The 16741-nt window shown below is 36.9% G+C and overlaps 2 protein-coding genes across 3 annotated transcripts; both read right to left on the bottom strand.

Moving 5' to 3' along the window:
• Nucleotides 1-527: 527 nt before the first annotated feature.
• LOC115971005 (zinc finger protein 346-like) lies at nucleotides 528-6424 on the bottom strand. 2 transcript variants are annotated; one of them, XM_031090669.1, is made up of 2 exons: nucleotides 5783-6424; nucleotides 528-2212 (listed from the first exon to the last, which is right to left on the bottom strand). In XM_031090669.1, the coding sequence occupies exons 1-2, from the start codon at nucleotides 6185-6187 to the stop codon at nucleotides 920-922; spliced, it is 1698 nt and encodes a 565-aa protein (XP_030946529.1). In that variant the 5' UTR covers nucleotides 6188-6424; the 3' UTR covers nucleotides 528-919. The 2 variants fall into 2 exon arrangements, with proteins under 2 accessions (XP_030946529.1, XP_030946530.1); XM_031090670.1 differs by lacking the exon at nucleotides 5783-6424 and adding an exon at nucleotides 3717-4721.
• Nucleotides 6425-13106: 6682 nt separating this feature from the next.
• LOC115970242 (serine/threonine-protein phosphatase 7 long form homolog) lies at nucleotides 13107-13571 on the bottom strand. The gene has a single exon (XM_031089904.1). The coding sequence runs from the start codon at nucleotides 13569-13571 to the stop codon at nucleotides 13107-13109; it is 465 nt and encodes a 154-aa protein (XP_030945764.1).
• Between the last annotated feature and the right edge of the window lie 3170 nt (nucleotides 13572-16741).

The raw sequence follows: 16741 nt of genomic DNA, 5'->3' as shown, positions 1-16741 counted from the left end.
ATGTTAGTTATTATCTTACACATAAAATCATGTTTTATATATAATTTTAAAGTTAAAAAAACTTAATTTGAACATTTTATTTTATGATGAGATTTTTTTTTTTTTTTTGGAAACATTATGGAATATAGTAATATTGTATAAAATAACACTTGGTGTAGCTTTAGGATTTAGAATTACACTGAAGACATCATTAAACCAAAACCACACGCTTCAACCTTCAAGAACTACTTTCCCCATATGAATTTTATGTAATCGCCCACAGGAATTCCACTAAGGGCCGCCTTGGCACCATGAAGTCAGGAGAGCCATGGTTGAGCCAAGAGAGAGAAAGAGATACTAAGCAAACGTCACTTTACCCCTTTTAAGGTCTGATCCATGAGGTAGGTTACAGAAGCATGACAAAGATAATTCCAGGAGGGCAAAGTAAAACAGCCCCATACCAAAAGTGACAAGTCTTACTATCCCTTATTAGATTTATCCAAATCATACTAAACTCCAGAACCACATTACTTCAAAAACTGCTAATCAAAAATAGAGTAGTGCTAATTCACCAGCTAATACACCATTTGCAATAATATATTTGTTAGCTGATGTGGCAATTAGTACCTAAATCAGAAGGCAGAATATGAACATCAGCACAGAGTTTATGCACTAACTAATGTTTGACTAATGTAATTGGTCAAACTGTCAACATATTGGTGAACTTCAGCCTCGCAAAATAATCAAAGAGACTTCCAACAAAACCATGAAAGGGAAAACTCAAAAATTAAGTTCCCATTTTTAAGCAGATATGACAAGAAAAGAAAAGGCATGAAGTGCTTCACAGCCTAAAGATAACATCACCGTAAGTCAGGAATGACATGGCCACCTTCTGCAATAGTGTAAATCAGCAAAGGGTTAGACAAGTTCATTTACAGTCTCAAACGCCATTTACAGGGTTTCCCTCCACAGCCAAAGTTGGTCTTATTTCTGGTTCTACAATGGCTTCTTGCTGCTGGGAATTGGGCGTCACTGTAACAGCATTATGGCTACCAGATTCAAGAAAGGCTTCTGAAACTTGGTGATTGGGATGTTGTTGAAATTGGGGATCTGTACCTATAGCTGTGGATGCTGCTTGTTGAGCTTGGGGAGTCACATATGGCCCTGATGAAGGAAGAGAACCCGGGGGGGCATAATAAGGTTGTTGATGGCCTTGAGGAAAAAGAGTCTGTGCAATTGGGTTAGGGGGGTAAAGAGCCTGAAGCCCCATTGGCCCATACATGGCTTGATGACCTTCAAATCGTTTAAGCTTAGCAAGGTGCTTTTTGCCAGAAAGATGGCAGTCAAAAACCTCCTGCGTGTCACACTTGACATTGCACAAGTCACAGATTAAAGGAATTACCACTTTCGGTTTAGGAGGTTCAGCATGCTGCCTTGGAGATTCAAAAGTTCTCAAGCGCTTTCCTCCCCTACCACCCCTCATCTTACGCTTCATGCCATGCCTCCTATTGTCAAACCGATCCATCATAGGATTCCTTCCTTGCAAATCAGATGTCTCCTGCACAGGAACTTCAGGCTGTTCAACAGTATTAGTTTGCTGTTCAGCCTCCTCTTTATTTTCATTAGTAACAGCTATAGCAGGTAAATTTTCCATTTGTGTGTCCACTTCACCATTCTGTGCACACCCAAGCTTCTGAGACACTTTTTGCTCAGACTCAGCTGTGGGATTCTGCTCATTTGGCATATCAGCCCCCAGTTTGACAGCATTTTTTAACTCTTCGAGCTTCTGCAAATTCTTTTTATGCTTCTTTCCATTCTTGTGCTGCTCAAGGGTCTCCACACTAGTGCAGTCCACCCTACAAAGCTCACACCAAGCAGCCTGTGGGGGTCGCCGATTATGCTCTATCTTCCCCTGTGATTGTGCAGATGATGATGGCTCAGGTGGCACTGCAGCTTGAGCTACTCCTTCAGGTGCATCAGCAGAGGGTTCTGCCCCATCATCTGTTGACTCTGCATCCTCAGTGGCAGAAGGTTCTGGATGTGAAGACGTTGAAGAAGCACCGTGAGAAGGGAAGTGTCGAGGACCACCCCTACCACGACCACGTCCTCTCCCACGGAAAGATGGACCAGAGCCACTTGACCTGGGATGGTGTTGGCCAAAATTTCCACGGCCACCTCCTCTATATGGCCTGCCACTTTTTCTACCACCACCCCTGTATGGAGACCAGCCAACCTACAAGATAGAACTCAACAAGTATTTCAAAAATATAAAAACCAGGGCAAGATGTGCTCGACTATATGAAAAGGACGACGAAACACTATTTGAAATCAGAAAGAAATTTATCTAGTACACAAGATATCAACACAAACTAAATAAACCAAGAGCCAAGTAAAACCAATCCTCTTAGTATTTTACTGAAAATAAGACCTTAAATTTGCTCTGGCATTTAGTCAGCATACTTTGACAGCCCAAAAAATTGATTTTAACAAGTAGAATAGTGATACAGAATAGAAATAAACAGCACATATAATGAGACAGAATATATCAGACAGACGGCTAGCATAAAACCTTTAATATTGGATGATGGGTTATTCTAATTGTAAGATTTTATAACTTCTTCAAAGAGTCAAATCAACAGTTTACTGTTTAAGAGGCAGAAAAGTTGATTTAAAGCAGCAAGTTTCTCCAAATCCACACTGCAACCGTGGAAACTGTACAATCAAAATTTAACTTGTCTGTATTAAGCCAGACCAACATGTCATCAGAAAACCTGAGTCAATGAGGTGATTGGTATCATATAATCCATATGAATTTCATAATTTTTTAAGGATTCAACTTGGTCAACTATTTATAGCCATGCAAGTTGATCCAATGCAACAAGCCTTAAGAAACCCAAATCCTGCCCCGTGGAAACTGGCAGATAAAAAGGTAAATTTCTGACAGAATCCTTGCTGTATCTACAAGCCAATTATCAATACAAAGAAGTGTCCAATGTATCAAAGTGTAAAACTGGCAATTACCGTTGAATTTGTAGGTTAAAATAATTAAAGCTTGTGCATTCAATACAGGGGTAGCTTCAACAAAGGGACTTTTTAAAAAATTATTAATGCTCTAATAAAGTTATAATAAGATAATCCAGATCACCAAAAATTACTCAAACCACAATCTGGGTTGTTCTATCTGGCAGCTGTCTGAATTTGAAACTATTATGACCAGAGCACTTCAAAGTTATTTTATGATCTGACAAATTGAAAATTGGAAATGAGGAGAAGATGATGACTAAGAAAGAGAACAAATAAAAAGTTTGCATAAGCAAATACCTTAAAGGAAGTAAATTATCTAAAGAATCAGATAGGACACGCGTATCCTTGATCACCAAAACCAAACACGTTGAGTAATGCTTCCAAAAGGTTTTCATGAAAATATTGAAAGCACATCCCAATGTGTTCCCAGGTACTACCCAAAAAGTTTGATTATAGAACGTATTACTAACCTTGATGAAGTCCTGATTCAGAAACTTCGTTTTCCCTAAGTATTGGCAGCCATACTAGGGATGAAAATATATCTTGACGTAAGCACTAAGGGAAGGCCATCAACTTGGCAGCACAAAAGGTTCAACATCCTTCCCTTAATACTCTTATAATCCATAGCTCTATGACTGCTATTTTTTTTTTTTTTCCTTTTATCCATAAACCAAAAGAGAGAGAGAGACAGACAGAAGGATAGAAGAACCAACCCTTTTTCTCAACTTCCTCAAAGTATCCATCTTGCTCCAAAAGATTGGGCAGCATGTTGATAAAGGATCTTGCACTCCTCAAAAAAACAGAACCCTGAACAATCACCTTAAGTCCAAAGAGATCAAAACACCTTGCTCTAATCAAGAATTTAAGATTGTCTACGAGAAATCATAAGAATTTTTTATTTTTTATTTTTTTTATTTTATTTATATATATATATATATATATATAAGTAGCGAAATCACAAGAGAGATTAAGAGCAATTTGAAGTTTGCTCAAAGGCAAGGACCATGTTTGGCTACCACCGTGGATGAAGCAACAGGATTTCCAGACAATTATGTCAACCGTGGGGCACACATAATGAAGAGGTCACACATCTCAAGAAGAGACGAACTATTATAGTGTCTCCTCTACACATGAATGGATTAGCTGCATCCGACTCAAACGATGACAATCAAGTCCAAATGTAGGAATACTAATGTTAGCCCAAAAATAGGGAAACAAATCATTTGATTTAAATGAACACATCAGAGATGGATAAACACCAAGATCTCAATAAAATAAAAATAAAAAAAAAATCAAAAGACTCAATGATGTTGATATTCACATCCTGCCAAATTCTCTGGGGGTGTGCTTGGATAAGCTTATTTTCATTGGTTTATTTTGTTTAAAAAATAAGCTGTATAAAATAAAATTGCTTTAAAAATTGTACTTAGCCAAACAGACTGTAGAGACCTCATTTAGCACGGGTCTCTCACACAGACCATTGACTTCTAAACCAGAAAATCTAGTATTTTTGCCTTTTTGGACATGTACACAAGTGCATCATCTAACATAGACTTATAGGTTTGGTTCAACATGGATGACAACAAGTGGAGGCACTAAGAGTGAAGATGTAGACCTATGAGCAGATGGTGAAAAACAAGTCCAAGGTGGAATTCCATTTTGAATTTTTGCAGAATTCCACAAGCATATGCGCTATTTACTACTTAAATCCCCCCCCGCGCCCGCCCAAACAAAAAAATCTTTCTATATGCACACCTATTTATGGTGCTTATCATTGAGCCCTGGCTTAGAGTAGCTTCATCTATTGGCAAATACACAACAACAACCAAGCCTTAGTCCCAAAAGTTTGGGGGTCAACTAAAGGTCGTACTCATTGTACAAAAGTCCTACTTTTGTTAAGTTTGGGAGAGATGATTGCCAATGAATCTGGGAGATCCATTAGCAAATAGATTGTTAACAAAGAAAATGGTGAAATAATACCTTTGTATAGGTCCTGCAACAAAAGACACAATTCACTCATTCCCTTATGTGCTTATGAAAGAAAGAACCACACTAGCAGAAACAAATGGGCATGTATGTCATGTAAAAACTTATTTGATTCTCAAATATTTAAAATAGAGAAGCATCCTATAGATCATAACCACTCCATGTTATCATGAAAGTGGACTAATGTAAGCACGCCACATAAACAACAAATAAAAAGCATGTACACAAGACAACATGACAACAAGATTTAATGCGATTCAACTGAGTCCGTGCCTACCTCCACCGGTAACACCAACCAAAATCCCCTTTCTGCTTATACAGATTACAAACAACCAACAAATTCTCACAAACCACATTCAAACAACACTCACAACCTCACAAACACAAGCTAACCAAAGTTTCTAATACACCCAAATCGATATCTCTTAACCTTAAAACGTAATAGGCATCATTCAGCCTCCAAATGCAATCACACTATTTCTATATTACAATATACACATCTTTTTAGTCTCAAAAAACTACCAAACTTGTCTGACGCAAGAGGTACACCTTCAACCAAAAGTGCCCCACTAGTGACGAAGCCACCAAACCCTTTACAATGTTAACAGCATATGAAATCTTTCTATTATTCCCAGCAACAAAATAAGAAGAAATCTGAAGTGCTACTCTTAGTTTCATTCTAGAGCAGAGAATTATGACATACGAATCTAAGTCTAAAACTATAATTTGAGAAATGCCCTTTTTTTTTTATTCCAATGAATAGAATATGAAATCAAACAAACCAAAAACATACCGGTGGATGCATTGGGCCCTGGCCCTGGCCCATAAACCCGGCCATGGCTCTCTCGGCGGCGCTCATGTTCCCAGCAAACTCGGTCAACTGCGACAGCGCAGCCACTGCGGCGGCCGCCGCCGCATTCAGTGGGACCGGGTGCGATCCGGACTCCGCGGATTCGGGCTGGGCAGGTTGCTGATAGGCGGTGGCGTAATTGGATTGGTGATAGGCATATTGTTGTGGTTGTTGGTAGTAAGAAGAGTAATATTGTTGGTTTGATTGGTCATAGGGAGCAGGGTGAGAAGGATCGTAAGTTTGAGTAGCGTAATTTTGATTTTGTTGTTGTTGTTGTTGTTGGGCTTGGTATTGTTGGTATTGCTGAAGGAGTTGCTGAACATCTGAAAGATAAGAGGAGGGTTCCATTGTGGTTTTGCTAAAGGAGAAGGGGGGATTGTGAAAAAAATTAGGGGGTTTTTATTGTGAGAGTGAGACACTCATTAGTCACTCTCCGCCATCTTGGGAGTGAAATTGTGAATTGACAAATGGGAATTAGGCTATTTATCCATCTATGTTGGATGCCTATGCTATGCGGTACTGATGATGCTGACGATACATGAGATTGGCGTTGGCATTTTGCAATGCTTCTTTTCGTTTTCTGACACGAGGCTGGGTGGAGGTGGACCCGGTTGCGATGCACTTCCTTCTCACCAGATTTATAATGTTGTTTGGCCTTTTTCGAAGTAAAGTATATTTGGAAAAGAGAAATCTTATACGTTCCAATTATTTTACAATATTTTTATAAATTGTTAACATGACAAATTTTTAATAGTTCTAGTTTGAACCCATCATTAATATCACATTTTTATTTATAATAACCATTTGAAAAATATTAAAATCATATCAACAGTTTGTAAAAATGTTATAAAATAATTTGTGTCTGTAGTATTACTCTTTTGAAAAATGTCTTTCCATTTTGATTGTTTGTTCCCATGCAAAACGTAGTTAAACTTGTAAAATAATTTATTTTTGTAGACAGTAAAATTTTATATAAAAAGTTGTAAAATGTTTTACCTTTAAAAACCTAGCAAAATATTTTACAAAAACACATGGTGACTGTAGGGACACGATTTTAGTTGACCCGATCCTGGATGGTCAAGCCTTGGCCCAAAAAGTCCCACACAATAAATTTTTGTAGAGTGTGGGCCGAAGAACTTGGTTCCAGTTGGCTTAAACGGTTCGTTGTATGGGTTCAGAAGCTATAAAAACAAGAATGAAGAAAGTGAATGTGAAGGGGGGAATTTTATTCATAGGCATGCATTCGTACAGTAAAATTTTGCTCATCTGTTCATTCTCTCCTTTTTTCCTCCGCCCTCTTCTCTTGGGGGACTCTTACATATTATATAGGCCCTCTTTTATCATCTAGGCCTTACACTTGTTGATCATCCAAACCCTTATTTGAACACCTGTCCCATCAGACACCTTTATCAGTTCTTTGTGAGTTGCAGTGACCAAGGTAGCACTGTTCAGGGGTCTTCTCTTCATTAATGCGGCCAGGAGAGTAGCTGTGGTGCATTTAATGTGGTGGTGACAGCCTTTGCTGGGATATTTTGGGACTCCTTTCTTTTTACGTGCTTTGAGGGAGAACTACAGTAACTGGGATGCACCTTTGTCCTGGATTTTGGAACGTTTGAGGAGGAATTACTCCTCGGACGTATTCTCTTTGCTCCAGTGGGCCTCAGCAAGGATTCTGGGCCGCGACGTCTCCTCGGAAAGAATGGTCCTCAGACGGGCCCAGGCCCAGCCAACCTATTATTCTGGGCCGGTCCACACAGTGACTCTCTCCCTTTCCTCATATGGTAGCTAGGTAGCTAATTTAGTGGTCGAAGATGCCGTTCTAGTGGCGATCACTAACAGTCCAATGACTAGAGCCAGTACCGTTCTAGCTGCCAATTTCAACAATTCGGCCACCAAACATCTAGAACCAATGACTTTAGTGGCCGAGCTACCAATTTTGGTGGTTTGTTTGAAAAATTTTACATATCGCATCAAACACCTAAAAATATTTTACTTTTAAAACAAACAAAGCAACACAACAATCACACGTAAGGATTTCCATGTAGTGGTAAAGGAATTTGTAATGGTATTATATATTTTTGGGGAAAATGCATATTTATTTTGGTCCCTTGTGTTTACAAATTATATTTTAGTTTTTGAGATTTCCAAAAATGCCGTGACCTAAACAATAATGAAAAAAGAAAAAAGAAAAAAAAGTAGCACTTAATAATCCATATAAAAAAAAATGAATAACCAAAAAACTCAGCATTTTTTCAGAAATAACTATAAAATGCAAACTATTTTCTTAGTTAGCAAACTATTGAAACAATTTAGATATCTAACAATTCGAGCACGTTGGGGTCGATTTTGGGCTATTTGTACTTGATTTCCTATTGCACCAGCAGCTGACGTGGATTGTCCACGTAGTACGGGTATGGAAATCGAGTTTACTGGACTCGAGTTTCGCGTACGGAAATCGAGTCCAGTGGACTCGAGTTTTGCGTATGGAAATCAAGTCCACTGGACTCGAGTTCTTAGTGTGGTTCCACCACAATGTTGCAGCACGTGGATGTAAATCGAGTAAGTTAGACTCGATTTCTACTAAAGGAAATCGACTCTACTGGATTCGATTTTCTATTAATGGCCACCACCCCTCCACGTGTCGCATGTGAGTCCTAGCTGGGACCTTTTTTCCCCCTTACCCGTCTCACTCAATCTCTTCATCTCAACTCTCACACCCTTTCTTCAGCTCACACCCTCTCTTCACTCTTACTCACAACTTTCCTCAACTCTCACACAATAATCTTAACAATACTCTCTCACAGGTAATGTTTTTACAATATTGGAAATATTTTTTGTTAATTAATATTGGGGTTATTTGCTAGTTTTTTTTTTTTTAAGAAAAAATTAGAGCATATTAGGAAAAATTTTGTTTTTTTTTAGTGTAAATATTGTGATTAGTTTATTTGTTAGTATATTGTGATTATTTGCTAGTTTTTTTTTAAAAAAAAATTAATATTATAAGTAATTATTGGGAACATTTGGTACTAAATATTGTGATTAATGTTATTACAATATATTGAGAAATTTTTTTTTTTTTTGGTTAGTGTATATTGTGATTAAATCATTTGCTGAGTTTAAAAAAAATAATAATAATATTGTGATTTGTTGGGAATATTTAGTACCAAATATTGTGATTAATTGTGTTATTACAACATATTGGGAATATTTGTTTATTTTTTGTTAGTGTAAATATTGTGATTAAATTATTTGCTAGGTTTTTTTTTAAAAAAAAATTAATATTGTGATTAATTATTGGGAATATTTAGTACCAAATATTGTGATTAATTATGTTATTACAACATATTGGGAATATTCGTGTTTTTTTTTATTAGTGTAAATATTGTGATTAATAAAATGCTAGGTTTTCTAAAAAAAATTTAATATTGTGATTAATTATTGGGAATATTTAGTACTAAATATTGTGATCAATTGTTAGGAATATTTAGTACTTTTAGGTCTTTATCATGGGTATGAAATGGATTATGAGTTTGATACCTAAGATAGTATTTGTAGTCTTTTTAGCATAAATTATTTCAAGATATATTTGTTTAAGATTTGTAACAGAGACTTCAATGGATAACTAGTTGGTATAATATTTTTGTTCATCATAACTTATTTGAATGGGTTTTGAAAGTCATGCCCCTAGAATGATTTGGAATTTTAAAAGAATATGAAATTGGTAATGACTATTTTTGTATGTGACCTGAGGTGAGAATATGCAAATTTGGTTGAGGTTAGTATTGTTGGCATTTCATACGCAAAGTTTTGTGATTGATGTTGATTGAGAGTTATAAATTTGTCACTAACACAATTGCACTTGATGATCTATAGGTTGACAATGATCCATATAAATATATACTACGGTGGACCCCTTAGCAATGCCAACTCTTATGATGGATTCTCATTTCAAGGTCCGGGTATCCAGTGCTACTATATGATGATACGCCGTAAGCTAAAGACCCTGAATGATTTGAAAGTAAAAATTATGAAAGAGCTACAAGTGAACCCTGCTTTACATGACATACATATTACTTTCCGTTCTTCACATGAAATCCTCAATCAATGCATTAATTACAAATATATGGCGATAACAGAAGACAAACATGTGAAAATCATGTTTAGCAAGATGCAGAAATGGGAACAAGTAGCAGATTTTGAGTTATACGTCACTTTGGAGGGGCGTGCAGAAGTCGGCATAGAGGAAATTGTACAAACAACTACATTTCTACGATTTGCAGTCCTAGATGATCGATGCACCACATTGGGAGGCTATACACCCCCTTTTTAAGAGACACCAACAACAATTGAGAGCGAACCTAGAAATAGATATGAAGATCAATTTTGTACACATCGAGGTGAATCCTCTACACTTCTAGTAGTTGAAGATGAAGACGAAGACTATGTTGATCATGCTGCCATTAATGGTGAAGATCCTGATGATAGAGATGAGTACGAAGAGAGGATTGAGCGAGACGAGTTTGACAGGGGTGTTGATGACCATGAAATTACTCCTAATCCTCATGTTGATGATATGGCTAAATGTGATGAAGATGATGTGGACACTATTATTAGAGTTCAACATGTTACAAATACTCCCCCTGTTTATGAACCTCCTGCCTCATCTTTTATTCAAATACTTGGGAAAATATGGTTGATCTTGAAGTTGTTCAGCAAGCATTTGCTTCTTCTTAGCAAGAGGATATGCCTTTTAGTACAGGGTTGATTTTTGCGAATAAAGAGGTGGTGAAACATGCACTAACAATTTATGCCGCAAAGTATAACAAAAACTGTATGACTAGAAGGTCGACCAAAAATAGACTGTCTGTGAAATGCGTGGATGAGTCATGCAAGTGTTACGTTGGGGCAGTCGTGAAGTCTAAACTCAGACTATGGATGGTCACATCTTATGAGGGTCCTTACAGTTGTATGCCCTTTAACACGGCCCTTGATGGTAGAATGATGGATTGTAATTTTCTTACAGTATAATTTGTGCCAACGTTGCAAGAAAATCACATGGCCACAATTGATGACCTTAGAGACTTCATTAAAGCGAAGTATTATGGACATAAGCTTTTTTACTATAAGATATGGGATGCGAAACAAAAGGCTATTGCAAAGATATTTGAGAATTGGAAAGAGTCTTACCAAAGGTTAAGAAAGTTGTTGTTGGTATCTTCGATCAAGAAATTGGCACCCGGTACTGGTATCACACCATACCTAGGGACAAGTTTGGTGATTCAATATTGCGCTATGTATTTTGGGCTTTCGCTCCATGCATTGAAGGATTCAGACATTGTAAGCTAGTGATCAGTATTGATGGGACCCATTTGAAAAGAAAGGTCGAACCAATTACCATAATAAGAAGTGTAGCAGTAGTGTGGTAGACGAACCTCCAAGTTACCCTATCGTACCAATGGAAGTATGGATGAGCAGGCGACATATCACCCTCTAGTCGTGTTTCATGACATAGTAATCGTGCTCGACTATTCCATACTTGGATATAGCTTCTGTGTTTGTCCCTCCAATTTACTTTGGTCTTCCCCCTCAGGTCTATTTTGTGAAAGGCGTCGTTAGTATCAACATTTGGGAGCGTTTCTTGTACCATCCCAAACTAACGAATAACACGGTTTGGTGTATGTTTCTCTACTAGCTAGAAACATACAAGCGGTACCCTCACCATCCACACGTCCCTTCCTATGACACAGAACGCAAGCAGGTGGCCTAATTTAGCTTCATATGGTTGCCACACCACCTAAAATAGCCAAATAAAAGGGTGGCACATTATAGAATGTTCCGTTATTTTTGACTATGAGCTATTTTACAGTTATAACAGTATACAATAGTCATAAACAATAGAAGAAACACAATTTGGGTACCTAGCTGGGATGCATAGAATCTAGAAGCTACCGGTACCGGACCAGACAAATTTCGATGGGGTTATTCTTTGTGCTCACAACCCATGTGATCCTACAATTAAGAAAGAAGGAGTGAATATCTACCAATTATGCAATATAATAAAAAAGAAAAAGGACTTGTATGCTGATGGAAGCTGAAAAAAATCCTACTGTTTATTTTTCTTTCAAATACTATTACTATACTACAAAAGCATCCTTAGTTGTAGAATAATACTTGAATAATGCTAAGTTTAGTTTTTTATCAACTTAAGTAGTTGGGACAAGTAGGTCTAGACTTCTTTATCCGAAGACATAAATTTAATTGGTGAGAAAGAGAGAGAGAGAGAGAGAGAGAGAGTATAATAAATTTTTTTTTTTTGTTCATCATTCAATGATCATAATTTTGTTGGCACGCTAGCTCACAAAATAATGATTACTTCTTATAGACTAGCAAGAGTGAAAAAAAAAACTTTATTTTAATTCTTTTCCTTATCAATAGTTGTGGAATTCAATTAATTTTTTTTCTATGCTATTTATCCACAAAACTCAGCAAAATTATTCCAACCAAAGGATGAGTTATGAAAGAAATAAAGAAGAAGAAGAAATTAAAAGAAAGAATCTAATTAGCAAAAACTAAAACTGAGAAAGAGATACAAGCTTTGTATCATATATATGGCCCATTCTTCCTACAATATTCTAATTGAGAATTTCCCATTCATGAAACGTTGTATCAAATTAGATAGCACTGGAATAGTTAATACTTGGAATTGAGAATTTGAAGTAATCAACAACAATAAATGATGGGTAATCATAAATATAACATTACATACCACTAAATTTATACCAATAAATGATTATCTAAACATATAATTAGTGGTAGAGTTAGAAATTAATAACACTTGTATTATATATCAATTATAACATATGACCTCAGTGGTTGTAAAACAATATATAAAAATAAATAAAAATCCTATTAATTTTCAAAATTTGAGGAATATCAAGGTTAAAATTTTATTTTTTATGCCTAACAATGTGTCATGTCATTTAAAATTATGGATCTATTTCCAATAGAGCAAATCGGTCAAGGAAGAGACTTACTTAATGGACAATGGAGAATGTGGTAATGGTGGGCCATATGCATCACCTGGTGGGAGGTCCATCATTGGGCACAAAAAAGGGAATCCGAACCATGCCTAATACTGAACCAGTATCAAGGCCCCACTAATTTGACTAGCACCTCTATTGATTGCCCTGCATAACTCTTTGTACAACTATGCAAGGCAAGCGCTCCCCCAACTGTACCGAGGTAGATTGCAAAGGTCCGTCAACATCTACAACCACATCGTATGCACCCTATTGCCAAGCTTGTTGACAAAAATTGTGTCCGTTAGGAGTGCTAGAATATAACACCGTGCATACTGATGCACAACATCCTCTGTTGCACCATCGGGTAACCCTTGGTCTACTTTTTGAAGTAGCCGATTAATCTGGATTCGTTGTCCTTGAAGCATTACACCGTTAGTAACAATTCCAAGCAAATTCTGACATTCAGTAGCCCAAGTCTTGTCAATTGTTCCAACAATTGCCTCACCATCAATTGGAATCCCCAAAAGAACCTTCGCATCTTGTAATGTGATTGTCATCTCACCATGTGACAGGTTAAAGGTGTGAGTTTCAGGCCACCATCGCTCAACAAAGGTCGTTATCAAGTTATGATCAATCTCTCTAGATAGGGTCCTATGTAGCCCCTCTAATCCAACTCTCTTGATAATGTCGAGGGCACGATCATCCACCATCAAGCGTCATTTTCGGAACTCGTCATTACGACCATGGCATTTCAGTGCCCCCGGATCCTGCACATGATAGAACCATAGTGATGAGATGCAATATGCCATAACTTTTGTATATATGATTGTAGCTATTGATCCCAAAAAACAAAAATAAAGTGGTTATCAAGGGAAATTAAAATATCATCCCAAAAAAAAAAAAAAAACAACAACGGGAGAAAAATAAAAGGATGCAATGCACTTGATACATTTGTTTTAGCCGTTTATCCTACTACTTATGCCGTGCATGTTAGTATAAACATTGCCATAATAGCAATCCAACCCATTACCCACCATGTTTACAACGAATACATACATCAAAATTTGATTCTCTCTGGTTCTCACAATTCAATGTCTTTAATTATCTAAGTATAACCTTTATGTAAGGGTGTGCAACAGTCAACCAATCTAACTCAACCCAACTAATGGGCATGACTATACATTCAAAGCTAGTAATACCATTGACAAACTTAGAATTTTAGAAAAGGAAAAAAAAAATCAACATAATGTAAAAGGATAAGAAGAGAATATTCAGCAGGGGATCGGTTTTAATTTTACCTCACCTTCCCAAACAGCGCATGATCGATGTTCTTTTAGAAACCTTAACACTGAATCCTCCATGGGACCAAGACCGAACTCATCAGGGATCTCAGTAGCAACGACAACCATACTGCACGAAGTTTAGGAAGTCAAGAGTAATATCAATGTATAACCTAATTTCTTGCACAAACAATAAGTATGACAATCAATCACAGGGAATAAAGATACATATAAAAAACTCAATATGCTGTCAAAAACTCAGTATGAGCTAAATTAATTAAGCCTTCTACATTTCTCTATTTTCATTCAAATGTATTCTGAGAAATTAGAGCAATGCTCTAACAAATCAAGAACGTTGCTTATTAAGCTTGCAGAAGCATTCAAAATCCTTTTTCATTTTCTTTACAATATTCTTGACACCCCACATGCTGTTGGGGTGTCATAAATAATAGTAGTTTGTGGTAACATTGTCATAAAATAAGTTGCCTTTTCATATGAGTAAATACTTGAATCAAGATGGAGTGGTCCTTGAAATCAGAGTATGACCACCATAAAAATAAAAAATAAATAACAACTGTACATAACTTTGTACAAAACTCTTTCATGTGCAAATGATGAACCATAGTACAAGCATACCATTCAAATTTAGCATAATGGATTAATAAAATAAAAAGGATAACTTTTAATTTTTTTGATAACTGATAAGTTACACAAATTCAGTGGGTTTTACTCTTAAACCCACAACCTTAACCTCCTTCATGATCTCACAAGGGGAATGAGGCAGAGCTTATTATCAGAACATTACAATTTTTTGGTTTTCATAACAATCTGTACAGGAAATTTCAACTATGATTTTAATATAGATGATCATAACAACAATAATAGGAAGACTATCACCATATGCAAACATATAATTCTGTTCACTATTTGTGTGACAAAATCTATCAAGTACAAATGCATGCCAATAGAAAATCATCCATGACCAATAAACAAAAAAATGTATTGATTACGAAAATATTATTTACGATGAAGATTTCAGATTTAGTACATCATTTTAATGGTTGAAACTTTTTAAAAACTAATCAATATATTTCTCCACTAACAAGCCAAGTTAACTTTCTGAATTTGGTAGTATTTCATAATCATACTTTTCTTACAAAAATAGTGTGTAGAACCCTAAAATATTGTCCATATCAATTGTTACTAAACAATAACCCAATAAAGTGCATTACTTAAAAGGTAATTACAATTATTCTATTTGAAATCCCATTCCATTTCTTGGCACTCATAATATACAAGATTCTAAGCCACCTAAAAAGTATAGCTTTCAGAGAGAGAGTATATTGATATATGAATGCCCACCAACTTCCATTGCAACATGATACTGATACTCCCCTCATCACATTCACACCTCCACTATAGGCTCATCATAATCAAAATGGTTTTGTTATGAATGCCTATCTACAATCACTTGGGACCACTTTCATTAGGTGGATTTTTTCCATTTCCAATGAAACGTAATTAACACTACAAAATTTCAAGCCAAAAAAAAAAGCCTATAGTGTAACAAGAACACATATATGATGTATCTAAAGCAAACCCAGAAAAAAGAAATACATCTGGAGCATTAATAAATAAAAAAATTATTTAGATCTAATCAAAGCAAGTAGATTAAGAAGGGGTACCTACCTTCAGATTGAGGTTGAGCAGTGGTGCGAGGTTTGAAGAGTGAGGTTGAGCAGTGGCGCGGCGCAAGGTTTGAGTGAGAGTGAGGGTTTGAAGAGTGACGAGGTTGAGCAGTTGGCACGAGGTTTGAAGAGTGAGAGTGAGAGGAATTAGAATGGCACGATGTTTGAAGAGTGAGAGTGAGGGTTTGAAGAGTGAGAGATTGAGGACCGGTGTTTGGGTTTGGGTTTGAAGAGTGAGAGAGACTGTGAGGACTGGTGAGTGATCTGTTGTGAGGACCGGTGTGGGTTTTGAGACTTAGAGTGGCGCAGCGCGAGGTTTGAGTGAGAGTGAGGACTGGTGTTTGGGTTTGAATGTATTTGGGTTGGAAGAGTGAGAGAGAGACTGTGAGGATCGGTGTGGGGTTTGAGTGTGAGTGATCTGTTGTGAGGACCGGTGTGGGTTTGAGACTCGGAGTGGTGCGGCACGAGGCAAAGTGAGAGTGACGACCGATGTTTGGGTTTGAAGAGTGAGAGATAGGACCGGTGTGGGTTTGAGTGTGAGTGACTGTTGTGAGGTGTGTGGGAGTGTAAATATTTGCTCGTGTTTAAGTTGGGTGACGTGGCTGAACAAAATGTCCTATGGGCTCGAGTTCCATGAACAAAAAATGAGCCCTTTGGGCTTGATTTCCATTAACAAAAACCGAGTCCTTTGGGCTCAAGTTCCATGAACAAAAATTGAGTCCTTTGGGCTCGAGTTCCATGAACAAAAATGAAGTATTTTGTACTCGATTTCAGGCCTACGTGGACACTTTGTCCAGCTTAGCTGTTGGCGCAATAGGAAAATCGAGTCCTCTGGACTCGATTTGTTAGAAACCAAAATAGTTTCAAACCTTAGCTAACTAATAATATAGTTTGGGTTTTATAGTTGTTTAA

Source organism: Quercus lobata, chromosome 12 (assembly GCF_001633185.2).
Source record: "Quercus lobata isolate SW786 chromosome 12, ValleyOak3.0 Primary Assembly, whole genome shotgun sequence".
Classification (NCBI taxonomy): domain Eukaryota; kingdom Viridiplantae; phylum Streptophyta; class Magnoliopsida; order Fagales; family Fagaceae; genus Quercus; species Quercus lobata.
This window is presented reverse-complemented; position numbering and strand designations above follow the sequence as displayed.